The sequence below is a fragment of the Echiichthys vipera genome (genome assembly GCF_963691815.1).
Source record: "Echiichthys vipera genome assembly, chromosome: 1".
Classification (NCBI taxonomy): Eukaryota; Metazoa; Chordata; class Actinopteri; order Perciformes; family Trachinidae; genus Echiichthys; species Echiichthys vipera.
In genome coordinates, this window is record NC_139826.1 from 37612674 (window position 1) to 37623253 (window position 10580).

The following is a 10580-nucleotide window of genomic DNA, read 5'->3' on the forward strand; positions in this document are numbered from 1 at the left end:
ACAGCCTCATTGTTTGGAGACCCACAGACCCAACTGCTGTATGTTAAAGAAGACCGGTGTTGTATGTAACTTACGTACATAGCATAAGTTAAAAAAAGAGACAATCTTGGGAGTGCCCCTTCCCTACTTCCTACCCCCCTGTTTGGGGGGGAGAGGGGAATAGTAAGTAGGGAAGGGGGTAGTAGGAAGGGTGTGTGCGTGTGTCATTATGGCAAAATGTGACACCTACTGCAGCAAGATCTACCCCAGAGGCAGTTTTGTGGACGGCGTCACACGCAGGCAAGATAAGCCCCTTTTACACACGCACACAGACAAAACCCAACAGCGCTGTATGTGAGAACGCAAACGTCCTCCAACTGGGTTTACCTTCCCAGCTCCTGAGTACAAACACTGTTTAATGTCAGAGGGAGCCCATGTGGAAATACAGCCACTCTGGTGTGTTGGTGACGTTTGTATCATGCCATGTACCGACAACACCTCCGACGATGAAGAAACCCAGGGATTTACACAAAGACAACAAAGAAAATGATGGTAAGGACTGACACCAAAATAATCAGACCAACTCAGACAAGACTTGTTTATGATCGAATCAAGAACCGGCTCCATCGATGTAGTTTAATTCGCTCTATATAGGAGAGTTCAACATAAGTCATGGAGTTTTTGACACATGCTTCCCAACAGGCCTGTGGGGTCATTGATGGTTTTTATTATTCCTGCCTTTACTCCTACTTCTTTATTCATCATTGTGGGTGTTTTTTATGTTCAAGTGTTAAAAACAAAGCACATTTATGCACCAAACAACAATAAGCAACTGCCTCTTGGGACATCTTGGCAGTTCAGTGGCACACCAACGTGACTGTGGTGTGTCTCTAATGGGTGTTGAGTGTCTTAATGTGACCAAAATAACTGCCACATACATATTTCTGTTTGACAAACAATCCTGATTGCATCAGTTCTGAGAACAGACTCATTTTCCTGATGAACAAGTTTGGAGGAATTGTGGTTTTTGGAATGTCGGTAAATTGACTTTTAACCCTTGTTGACATTATATTACATCACTTACGTACATAGAGAAATATGAAACAAGAGACCATCTTGGGATGGCCCCTTCCCTACTTCCTACCCCCCTGCTTCTGGCTCCATGGACCACACCCTCCTTTGAAATCACCCTTGATACAGTCGATTTAAACTACAAACCTGTACTTTGATTCAACTGTATCTTGTACAGTTGGGATGCTATACGCGAATTGGGCCAGGGTTCACTACTTCCAGCCCCCCTACTTCTGCAGCCCTTGCTCAGACCACAACCATTTTTGGTACCTTCATTTTGACCAACTTTAATGTTATATTACTCTATCTTGCACAGTTATCATGCCAGGGACGTAAAGCAGGGGAGACCATGGATCTACTTCAATTTAATTAAATTCAATTCAAAAAACTTTATTTGTCCCCGGGGGGCAATTCAGGGCACACAGAGCAGGAAACAACGACAGTGCAACTATACAAAAACATTTTAACCTATCAACAAAATGATGTGTAAAAGAAGAATAAGTGTCAGGATGTTAGTGTGTTAGTACAGGTTAGAATAAGTGTCAGGATGTTAGTGTGTTAGTACAGGTAGAATAAGTGTCAGGATGTTAGTGTGTTAGTACAGGTAGAATAAGTGTCAGGATGTTCGTGTGTTAGTACAGGTAGAATAAGTGTCAGGATGTTAGTGTGTTAGTACAGGTTAGAATAAGTGTCAGGATGTTAGTGTGTTAGTACAGGTAGAATAAGTGTCAGGATGTTAGTGTGTTAGTACAGGTAGAATAAGTGTCAGGATGTTAGTGTGTTAGTACAGGTTAGAATAAGTGTCAGGATGTTAGTGTGTTAGTACAGGTAAGATACGGAGAACATCGTCGGCGTGAGATGTAGAAAGACATGCGTGATTCAGATGTAAGCAGACATGTGAACGGGTGTATATGATGTAAACAATGTAAACATGCAGTAGACTGTTGAAACAGGTATAAACAGAACTGTAGTGCAGAAAAGATATAAGTGATGTGGTCAGACATGATACATATGTGTAATGAGCAGACGTAAACAGAACTATAGTGCAGTAATAGAGTATAAATATAATATATAACTATAGCTATGTGCAGATACTAAATAATAAAGTGATAGTGTTGCATGGCAGGAATACAGCAGTCTAAGTATATGCTAGCTCTGTGTAACCAGAGGAATACTGAAAAATAAAGTGACCATAGTGCTATGATGGATACAATATAAGACCTGATAGACAGAATCAAGTAGACCAGTAAGAACATAGTAAAAGATGTTCTTCAGGCCCTCTAGCTAGGATCACATCAGTTTTTTTTTTTAACTTGGGCTTGATTTTGACCCCACTACACACCTGTAACCTTATGTGACTGTATCTTGCACAGTTGGGAAGTTCAAATCTGTCCACAGATAGACAGATATATATACACTTGGCAAAATACTGCATGAACACACACACATACACGCACACACGATGAAAACGATACCAGTACGACAACAACATGCGGCTACACAACATTCCTGAGTGAGACCATTTAATGTCACAGCGTGTGAAGAAGAGCTTAAATGTTATTTTAGAGTTTGCAACGGTGATGCTGGTATTGTTTTCAACTTGTTTGTGTGTGTGTGTGTCACTATGGCAAAATGTGAAACCTACTGCAGCGAGAACTACCCCAGAGGCAGTTTTGTGGATGGCATCACACACGGGCAAGATCAGCCCCATTTACACATGCACACAGCAAAACCCAGCACGGCTGTAAGTGAGAACGCAAATGTCCTCAAACAGGGTTCACCCTCCCAGCTCACAAGAACAATCACTGTTTAAGTCAGAGCGAGCCCATGTGGAAATACAGCCACTCATCCTCTGGTGTGTTGATGACGTTTGTATCATGCCATGCATGAGGATTTACACAAAGATAACAAAGAAAATAATGGTAGGGTCCTCATCTCATCTCATCTCATCTTCAGCCTCTTATCCGGGGTCGGGTCGCGGGGGCAGCAGCTTTAGCAGGGGACCCCAAACATCCCTTTCCCGGGCCACATTAACCAGCTCTAACTGGGGGATCCCGAGGCGTTCCCAGGCCAGTGTGGAGATCTAATCTCTCCACCTGGTCCTGGGTCTTCCCCGAGGCCTCCTCCCAGCTGGACGTGCCTGGAACACCTCCCTAGGGGGGCGCCCAGGGGGCATCCTTACTAGATGCCCGAACCACCACAACTGGCTCCTTTCAATGCAAAGGAGCAGCGGATCTACTCCGAGTTCCTCACGGATGGCTGAACTTCTCCCCCTCTCTCTAAGGGAGACTCCAGCCCCCCTCTTGAGAAAACCCATTTCGGCCGCTTGGACCCGCGACCTCGTTCTTTCGGTCCTGACCCAGCTTTCATGACCACAGGTGAGGGTAGGAAGAAGATTCACCGGTAGATCGAGCGCTTTGCCTTCCTCAGCTCTCTTTTCATCACAACGGTGCGGTAGAGCGGCTGCAACACTGCCCCCGCTGCTCCGATTCTCCGGCCAAACTCTCGCTCCATCGTCCCCTCACTCATGATCATGATCCCGAGGTCCTTGAACTCCTTCACTTGGAGTAAGGACTCTTTCCCTACACCAAAATATTCAAACAAATTATTCAGACTAATGACCAAATTAAGAACCGGCTGCCACTCTACCTTTAAACTCAAACTTTTACAGAAAGAAGATGCTATAAACTCAAACACACTCAGTTATGCATGCCACAGCTCCTTAATGTCATGGAGAGATTTCCACAAAAGTCATGTAGTTTTTCAAACATGCATCCCAACGGACCTGAGGGGTCATTGTTGATTGAATATTTAATGTTCTTGCCTTGACTCTTATTTCCTTTCTTTCTTTCTGTAGTTATAAATCTGATATCTTGAGGGTTTTTTAAATTTTACTTCCAAAACATTGTGGTATAATAAACAAATATTGGGAGATTTTACTTCTGGGAAATCACTGTCAGTGCAATTCTTTCTTTTGTGCAGCTTCACATCAACAAACAAACTGACAGCTCGACAGACATTGGTGAATCCTTCGGCACACCCAGTGTGAGTTTCCTTTAAAGAGGGATGAGCTGAGCACCTGCTGCATCCAGCATCAGAGTTCGGGTCGATCAGGTAAACTCCACAGATCTCTTACTAATTCCTTTGTTTTTATTTATTAATTTAGCACTTACACACACCTAACTTATTCCTTTTGACTTTATTTTCAGATATAACGGGAAAAGACTCAGTCATGACTCCAGTGATCATTTTCCTCTTCTTCCTCTCATTGACGGTTGTTCCTCCAGTGAGTCCAGTGACGCTTTCAACACTTTGGACCTTAGCGCATTTTGAATCATCATCTTGTTTTTATGAGCATCTAAGATGAAGCAGCATTGCTGCAATAAGAAAAGACTCTAATTACTTTAACATACTTTAACAGAAGCTTTATTATGATAAGATAAAGATATAATATAAACCATGATTTTAAATGTGCAATGTTGTACCTTTGTGTTGCAGGGTGCAACTGATCAAAGAGGTGAGTTGGAAAATGGAAAATTCCCCAAATACAGAAGTCACTTTTCTTTCACATCAAATGTAAATAATTTAATAAAGTTGGATGGCTGATAATATTTTCTGTTGCCCTCTGATTTCTTACAGATGCGTCTTCGAGCGTCTCGGACGTCATCGCTGAAGCAAATGACCAGAACCGTAAGACAGAAGAGTTACATTAAGTCTAAATACATGATGGCAAAAACCCACTGAGACTCGGTGTAGAGCTGAAACAATTCATCTGTTAGTTGCTATTGACCAATAGAAAATTAATTAGTTATCAACAGTTATGATAATCAACTCATTCGTTGAGCTTTTTAAATGCGAGGATTTTTTCCTTATCTAAAAAAACATTGATTGCAGCCTTGATCTTTGGTCCATGTCCATCAAACTCTTGGTTGGATATTCATGTAAGTGTCTGTTTATCTGTTGTTCTGCAGAGCACTTGATGTACGGTGACATTATGCCAAATCACAAGAAGAATGCAGATATCTGCGTGTTCAGGGGTTGCAAGTGGCCCAGAAGTGGAAGATACGTCAAAGTGCCCATCTCCATCTCTTCCAGTTACAGTGAGTTGTAGTGACTTTGTTTGGTTCCAGTCAGAACTCCCAAAACATAGTTATAGTTAAAAATAGATTATTAGCAATATACGGTACGTAATAAAATATAAGAGTAATAAAAATTGAGTAGCCAGTTTATTAGATATACGTCGCTAAAGCTAGTGCCAGCCTGCACTTTCCAATTGTTATCCGACTGCAAACAAATCATTTTGTGGGGTTAGTATTCATTAATAGGCTTATATTTATACCAAAATAGGCTATTTATCATGATTTATAGGGAAAAAATGTAAAATGTAAATCTTAAAAATGAGACATTCAGCACGCCCAGAGCCGGTATGGAATAATCCATTGTTTCATAACAACGTTTCAACTGTGAGATTGGCAGTTGAATCAAGCTCCTTGCATCGAATAATCGACTATTCAGGGTTGCCCCTAGTGGCCACTATGTGACATTGGCTTTAAAGCCTGACAAGCCTCCTGGGGGGCCGGGTATAAAGCAATACTATACAACACGAACTGTAATGCAGACCCCCTGCAGCTGAATAAAATAAAATTTAAAAAAAATAGTTTCTAACAGTGGACGCAGTGATGCCTTTTTCCAGATCTAGTAATACTTTCATTGTCAAAACGTTTAATAAGTTAGAAATGTATCTGTTGTTTGAGTCTTGCGAGTGACTTGAAGTAAAGGTTTCTCCTGTTTCTCAGTTCTGTTCAATCTGTGTTTTGTGTGCGCAGGCAGAGCACAGAAAAACATCATCATAAGGGCCCTGCTGACTTTCCACAGAACCACTTGCATTCGCTTTTACTGGAGGAGATTTTGGCATCGGAGTTACATCCGCTTCTACCCTGGAAATGGGTAGGCACACACACACACACACACACACATACGCACACACACGCGCACACACACACAAACACACTTACATGCAAAGAGGGGACTGTCACATTAACAGGGACATAGTCGAGACCGTCCTTTAAAAGTTATGCATTCAAACCTCAAACACAAGTAAAAGTATTATCAGCATAATATAAAGCATTAAAGTTAAAGTATGATAGGTATGTTAGATATATATTTATATATTTCATTATGAAATTAGGATTGATACTAATGTGTTAGTGTTAAGATTCAGTATACTCTGCTTGTCCTAAGGGTAAAAATGTATCAGCCATCACTAAATCCCCAAAATAAAGAAGCTTAATGGAATTTTAAACCCAACATGTATCTTGCATTAAGAACCAACCTGTCCATCAAATACCTTGTATACCTGAAACAATAACAGTCTTGAATGAAATGAAATTTATATATTAATGTGATATATTTACTATTTACATACTTTCCGATGAGGAATACAACTACAACTAGTCTTCTCCCATTTTAGAACCATGAATCACACCCATATGATGTATAAACATCTTCATTGAATAAGGATAAGGCAGATTCTAATCTACAATGCTACGTACACCCATTTGTTTTTGCTTTGGAGGAGAGTTGGGATTGTGGATGTGTCCCTAAAGCACAGGCCTCATGGCTTATCCCCTCTGCTTTGATGCAAAACATCAGTAGTCCATTAACAGTCACAGATGTATGATGTTGTATGTTAAATAGAAAGCAGTTATATACTAAACCATTAAGGCAACACAGGGGTTAAAGCAGCATTCAACTGTTGTAGTAGCTGCTCGATTTGGAGCTCAAATCTGACAGGTTGTGAGAAGATTATAGGGAGAGGAAAGAAAAAGAAGCAGTTTTTTGATAATCTTGTTTTTTTTTAATGAAATATTGGATAATTTGACCTCTTTTGGCCCTAATAAAATTATCTAAATGAGTCGATCTGATTAATATAAAGTGGAAAGATATTCTGAGTGTAGAACGTGTGTGTCTGTGTGTGACAGGTGTTGGTCCTACCTGGGCCGCCAGGGGGGAAGACAGGCGATTTCCCTGAAGAAAAACGGTTGTTTGTACCAGGACACTGTGCAGCACGAGGTTCTTCACGCTCTGGGCTTCCACCACGAGCACGTCCGCTCCGACAGAGACAATTACGTCAGAATCCTCACCCAGAACATTCGGCCAGGTCAGCTCGACCCCTTATGCCCTCCTGACTGAAAGACACACACATTACACAAATTAGACCAAAATAACAAGCAAGTGTTTACAGCTATGAGGCTGTTAGGCAGACTAAGCATCACTTTGAAGTTCACTTCTTGTGTCCACTATGTGGTGCTAGACAACACACTTATTTACACACGTATTTATATATGTTGCTGCATATATTATAGAGGTAATCAGATGGTCTTTGTCACATAAGGCTGACTTCCTGGTGGCACTTTGCCTACAACTCACAATTAACAGGTGTGAGGCACATCGGACGATACACAGTTAAGTTACAACAACTTTCTGTTTCATGGCCAAACACACGAAGGGTATTATATGCAGATATCATATTATCTGCTGATTTAGGAGTAACTCTCAGTCCTAATTTTAGGAATAAAATTCGGTCTAAGAATATTTCACGAAGTGTTTTAGCGACAAAAGCAGCTCCGAAATCTAAGAAAAGTTAAAAGTAGTCAAGAGGAGTCCTGAGTCACAAACAATCCCAAAATAATTGCTGCCAGCAATCAGCCTCAACATTTTAGAAAGCGTTAATGATAGTGGGAAGGTGTAGGTTACATTTTCTGCATACTTCTTTTGCTGTTATCCAGACTCTGAATATCCCTTTAACAACTGTTCTCATGGTTATTGTAGTCTGATAATTATGTGGATTCTCACATGGATACCTGCTAACTGTTAAGGAACCAGACGTTTAAGATGCTGATAATTAGTTGCACATAAACATTAGTAGTCAGCAGCCGATATTACCCTTTGTTCAAATGTTCAATAAGTCACCATTTATTTGAAATCTTAGTAACAATATTGCAAACTACCTCCGACAGTATTTCTGTCTACTTATAACATAAACATGAAGGTTTTAGATGTGAACTTCAGGGAAGCCAAGATATGCACCATGCACCAGTTTGAAACCACAGACAAACTATTTCAATCCACCGTTGCTGAAGAACAAAACAGGTAAAAATTTAATGCTGTGCTTAAACGTTTTGGTCTGTTCGTTCCTGCCGTGCAGGTGTGGAAGATAACTTTAAGAAGACGTGGACTTACAACTTGGGGACTCCCTATGACTTCAACTCTGTCATGCACTACAGCAAGTGAGTGCCTTTGTTTGCAATGTTGTTTGGGCCAATAAGTATACAGTTGCATTTAATGGGAATACTGAAGTGACCACGAAAGTGTACTTAAGTGTCCTGAGTTATAGTCCACCATTATATATATATATATATATATATATATATATATATATATATATATATATATATATATATTTAAAATATATCATAGGTTGTTCTATTGTAAGTCATTACATTATTTTCAAAGGACAAAAACTAACAAACAAACAAACTAACTAAACCAACAATTAAACTTTAAACTCCAACCTGGAGCTAGTGTGTGTGTGTGTGTGTGTGTGTGTGTGTGTGTGTGTGTGTGTGTGTGTGTGTGTGTGTGTGTGTGTGTGTGTGCAATTCTGCTTGCATTTGTCTGTGTGTACCAAATATGTTGTGTTTATGTGCTCCTCAAGATACGCCTTCTCCAAGAATGGGCTGCCAACCATCGTCTCCAAGAGTAATGTGAATGCTAACTTTGGATACGCCACAACCATGAGCGCCAATGACATCAGCCGTGTAAACAAGCTTTACTGCTGTGAGTGGACATTTAAGACTATTCTATATAACTGTAAAACTAAAACACAACAAATGCATCCCCCTTAGGGTTGCAAAATTCCCAGGAATATTCAAAGTTGAGAAACTTTCCATGGGAATTAACAGGAATTAACTGGAAAATGTAGGCAAATTGTGACTCTTTTATTTAGCTTGTCAAATGCTGACATATATATATACTGTTTGTATTCAGGATGTAAAATGAATTGATTATCTGTGCATTAGATTGCACGGTACGTGGTTGAATGCAGTTAATGAAATTAACCCCAGAATGTTTAGTCCTGTTAATTTCCCATTAATTCACATACAACATATTCACGTTTAAATCTGCATCGTACCTTTGATTCCCATGGAAAGTTTCCATCTCTTTTGCAAAGATGAAACATAAAACAGGTAGAAATGTCCCAAAATGCTGAGCTTAGCTTCCTATGATATATTTCTGGAAAGCTTTCAGAAATGTACTGGAAACTGTCCGACCCGTTGCAAACCTAATACCACTATGGTTCAGGTTATCATGTAACAGCAGGAGACAAAAAAAGGTAGGGTTGGAATATCATACATCTGAGATATTAAATCAGAATCTCTTTTTTTCCTGCATCCAGAAACGTGCTGACGGAAGGAAAGAGTCGCCTCCAGAAACCTCGACTCTCAGCTCGTCATGATTGCAGCCAATCTGTTCTGCTGCAGGAAAATTACTTCAAATCAACAGAAACACATTACTTTAACTTCATTTAACTAAAAATAACTAGTACATTTTTATCAGACTTGGTACCAGTAACTTATATAGAAATTATTTAGCCTTGTTTTTGTTTTGTCTCTTATAGTTTGAAATTTGATTTTAAATAATTTACTCAAAACTTTACTGATTATGGTTATGGTTGGTTTTAAATACAAGCTTTATGATTTACTTATGGTTCTACTGAGTGGATTTACAGATTATTTGATTTGATGATTGTTTACAATAAAGAAAAATTAATTTGCAAAACATTGAAAACATTTTGAATTTTTTTTTTACATAAAACTTGAAACACAATGTAAAAATACTCCATTACAAGTAAAAGTTCTGTTTGATAGCTGTAGTTAATACAGTGAAGTACAGAACTCTAATCGGCACGATTACTAAAAATCAAAAATGTCACATAAATCTGTTAAAAAATACAGAACATTTTAGTAAATGATTGTGTTCTCAATGATTATTGGAAATTAAATGCAGGGTTGAAATACAAAGTATAGCAAAAAATAGAAATACTGAAAGTACAACTACCACAAAACTGTGTACTGATCCAAAAGCAATCAAAAATGTATGTTGATGATATTTTTAGGATGGTTTCCAAATCTCTACTGTACTTGTTCAATAAAAATCTACAAAAATAAAAAGATGTGATTGCAGATTTCCACCTAAAGGAGGCAGTAGCCCTCCTTCAGATGTACTCTGGATGCATCAGATGGATGCACTGTCTGGTCACATGATACACAAAATTAAGTTTTGACTTGACTGTCTACAGACTCCAGTCACAGAATAGGAGCAAAAGCCACATTTCAGCAGCTAGTCTAGTTTAAAGTCATAATTTTCACTATAAGGCTGTTATAACTCACTACCATTACAATGGATAAAATGCACATAAATCCCACAATTTAAGCTTTATAGTTTGACGTTTTATGTAGATGTCATCG

General features: G+C 39.3%; 1 protein-coding gene across 1 annotated transcript; it reads left to right on the forward strand.

Moving 5' to 3' along the window:
- The first annotated feature begins 4129 nt into the window (after positions 1 to 4129).
- On the forward strand, positions 4130 to 10266 carry LOC310947643 (high choriolytic enzyme 2-like). The gene is made up of 10 exons (XM_083914520.1): positions 4130 to 4164; positions 4260 to 4336; positions 4549 to 4567; positions 4690 to 4740; positions 5022 to 5150; positions 5877 to 5997; positions 7032 to 7210; positions 8258 to 8339; positions 8768 to 8889; positions 9509 to 10266. Coding segments are annotated over exons 2-10 (759 nt in total). The 5' UTR covers positions 4130 to 4164; positions 4260 to 4282; the 3' UTR covers positions 9511 to 10266.
- Positions 10267 to 10580: the final 314 nt, after the last annotated feature.

Excerpts from the sequence above, each read along its gene's own strand:
- LOC310947643 (XM_083914520.1), top strand. The coding sequence starts at position 4,283 with ATGACTCCAGTGATCATTTTCCTCTTCTTCCTCTCATTGACGGTTGTT. Across the intron at positions 5,151-5,876 it reads CTCCATCTCTTCCAGTTACA|GCAGAGCACAGAAAAACATC; the intron begins GTGAGTTGTAGT and ends TTGTGTGCGCAG. Across the intron at positions 7,211-8,257 it reads CACCCAGAACATTCGGCCAG|GTGTGGAAGATAACTTTAAG; the intron begins GTCAGCTCGACC and ends CCTGCCGTGCAG.